Source organism: Lupinus angustifolius, unplaced genomic scaffold (genome assembly GCF_001865875.1).
Source record: "Lupinus angustifolius cultivar Tanjil unplaced genomic scaffold, LupAngTanjil_v1.0 Scaffold_2_47, whole genome shotgun sequence".
NCBI classification, from domain to species: Eukaryota; Viridiplantae; Streptophyta; class Magnoliopsida; order Fabales; family Fabaceae; genus Lupinus; species Lupinus angustifolius.
In genome coordinates this window covers 1-3427 of record NW_017716457.1, presented here as the reverse complement: position 1 = coordinate 3427, position 3427 = coordinate 1, and the positions used below count along the sequence as shown (strand labels likewise).

The 3427-nt window shown below is 31.6% G+C and overlaps 1 protein-coding gene across 1 annotated transcript; it reads left to right on the top strand.

The window, feature by feature from the left end:
• The first annotated feature begins 2733 nt into the window (after window positions 1-2733).
• On the top strand, window positions 2734-3297 carry LOC109337148. Its single transcript, XM_019574061.1, has one exon. It carries the CDS (start codon window positions 2734-2736, stop codon window positions 3295-3297), a length of 564 nt encoding a protein of 187 aa, XP_019429606.1.
• The last annotated feature ends 130 nt before the right edge of the window (window positions 3298-3427 follow it).

Here is a 3427-nt window from a genome sequence, read left to right as displayed (position 1 = left end):
CTTGTTTATAGGCATTAAAAGTGGCAGATTTATAGAGTTTAGAAAATCATGCGGTTATGGTTTTAGCACAAAATTAGAGTCTCTGTTCAGTGCAACTCTTTTAACCAAAATCAACAGTAACGTAGTTTGGAATTATTGCACTGGTAGATTGGAAGCCAGAAAATTCAATAAACAATAGACATATGATTCTTCGCACAAAATCATTCATCAAAATTTTTGTTTACATATACAGACATGCATTCATCAATTAATTCCAGAAATACATGAAATGTCATAATGTCCCTAACCTTGCGCTCTGATACCAATTGTTAGTGCTTTCAAAAAAAAAACTTTTTGAGAAACTTTACATTAAGACTTTAATGGTTCATAAGAACCCTTAAACATTTATGACATTTACATGTTATAGTATAAGGTTAGAAAATACCTGGTTCCATTGCTATTTCTTTCTAGTGTTCTTCCCTGATGCTTTCTCTGATTGCCTTTTGTTTTCACCTCTCCTCCTTCCCTTTATGAGTTTCTTGATGATTAGAAACTCAGTTTCCTTCCTTCCTCGCTATAACAATGCACTAGATTTTCTTTTATGCAAAACCAAGATCTTTCTCTTATTCTTGCTTTTAGTTTCTCTCTCAGAATAGAGATGTATATGTTATGTACTAAATGGAATTGTCACACACTGTCCAATTTTAATGCATCAGTTGGGGAAGTTAACATATAGGAAACTTCCCATGAAGTGAGAGGGAGGGAGTTAACAAAACCCCCACTAATCTGATTATTTAATTACAAACCATCATCACATTAGGCACTTTCATTCAGATTAGTGACTTTCATGCACATGGACCACATTAATTATTAAATTAATCTAACATAACTTTTACAGAGTTATTAAAGGCTTGCAATGAATTCTAGATAATCCTATCTCCATCTAATAAAAATATATATACCACCTTAAAATAGATGATCGTCTTATAGAAAATTGTGAGAATATGAGTAGGGCTTAATATAAAGATAATCATTGGGTATAAGAAGGTAATCTCTAACCAAAAAAAATGTAGAACAAATACAAAAAATGAATGTGGAATTGACAGACAATAAAGTTTATATGAAAACATTATTCATAAAAAAATTGCAAGTATATTTTGGCATTTTTTGGTGGAGTTCACATATGTTGTCCCACTCTATATGTCAGAATATATAATTGGCTAAAAGAATATTTAATAATTATAATTTTAATTTAAATAATTTTTTTTTTCAATTCTATGTACCAACAAAATCATCAGCATTTCGATAATTCATGGGTGCCAGACCAGAACATCATTTGTAGTGTAAAATATATTACTGTTTATAATTCGTAAAAAAATACTTAATACTTAGTTATTGAAGTTTTACTTTTGATATATTTTTTCATCAAATCACAGAAAATAGTGCATGAAGTTACACACTCTTTATGATAGAAGATGTCTCTCCCAACAAATGTTGGTCTCAGGAATTAAATTTTTTACTTTTTATCGTTATGTAGATCTGGTGAGACCTTATACTACTAGACCAATAACATGTTGGTGTGGGGTGTATTTGGTTTGTGAAAACCCACTATGTTTTCATTTTTGTTTTTTATTATTCATTGAATAAACATCAGTTTCTTTTCACTTTTGCAGTGTTTTTAGAAATTTGTATGGGAAATACAAAAATGTTGTTGTTTTTTAAAATTTCCTAGACAAAAAATTTTAAAAGCTTGAAACAAATAAAAACAATGTGTACAATTTTGATTTTTCCATTACAAATAAATAGTAGAGAATATAGTGGTATGAATTTACACATTTGGAGTGCCTTTTGGATATTTGTTGCCTAAAATAATCAATCAGTTATATATATTTGTGAAGTACACATATTTTGTGGATTCCAATTATTTTAAGCAAGTAACAAATTTTAAAGTGTAACTTGAATATTTGAGTGTCATGCTAATATTTTCTTATGAACTATTGAAATGTAAGTTTGATGTTTTATTTAATTATATTGAAGTGTTTATCTTTAAATAGTGTGTTACAAAATTATTAATGTCACTTTTGAAACAAAATTATATATATACGTATTAAAAAGTGTTACACAATTCAACGGAAAATGTTTCAAATTTTGGACTTCATCTTCCATCACATTTCACCCCTTTCCATCCAGAAGGTTTACATTTCTTCTCTTTACCATGGGTCACAATTTGCTATTGAGGATGATTGCTACATGTTTAACTATTGTGTATTGTGTGTGATTAACACATTATAGAATGAGAAAAAGATGTATACAGTGATAATGTAAGAGTTTTTTATATTGTCATTTTATTATCTATCATTCATTTTTAATTATGTTTGACTTTTCATAAAAAGTAATCCAAATGAAGGGTGGATGATGCACTGATTGTGCATAATTCTTTGTTAAGAAATGTGATTTGAAAATCTGTTAAGTTAGTTGGGGGAGTTTCTATAAATAGCTTTCCCTAACTAAACATCAACAACTACTTCCCACTAATAGAAACACCTTCATTCTTCTCATCTTTTTCTCTCCAATTTCTTAATCCAATAGCATTCAATATATTTCATAATTCTTCTCTGTTTTTCATTCCATCTTCATTCTGCAAATCATACTTTCTTTTTCTTTCTTCATTCACATTGTTGCACCAACAAACTGGTATCAAGAGCAAGGTAACAAGATCCAAGAAATCATCTGCACCTTTCATTCTCGAGTGTAATGGGACAGAACAGTGGAAACTTTCCAGCAAACCTTCCAGTGCTGGATGGCAAGAATTGGAACCGATGGAGAGTGCAAATGAAGGCTCTAATGGGGTATCAAGAAGTGGATGAAATTGTTGAGCAAGGAGTTCCACCTCTTGTTGAAGGGGCAACTGAGGAACAAAGGAAGATGCATAAGGAAATCAAGAAGAAGGATTGTAAGGCAATGTTCCTTCTTCATCAGTGTGTGGATGAGGCGCACTTTGAAAAGATCTCAGGTGCTGAAAATTCGAAGGAAGCATGGAAAATTCTTGAAGCTTGCAATCAAGGAGCTGAGCAATTGAAGAAGGTGAGGCTGCAAACATTGAGAAGGCAATATGAATTGATGCAGATGGATGCAAATGAGAAAGTAGCTCAATTCTTTAATAGAATTGTCACTCATACAAATTCAATGAAAGCATGTGGAGAAAAGATATCAGATCAGTCCATTGTTGAGAAGATCTTGAGGACCTTAACTCCAAACTTTGACCATATAGTTGTGGCCATAGAGGAATCCAAAAGACTAGAGGAAATGAAGGTTTAAGACCTACAATGCTCTCTGGAAGCACATGAGCAAAGACTCATGGAAAGAGCCATAGAAAGACCTGTTGAGCAAGCTTTACAAGCTCACACAGGTAGAAGAAACTCTTTCAGCAAGAATGGATTCAGAGGAA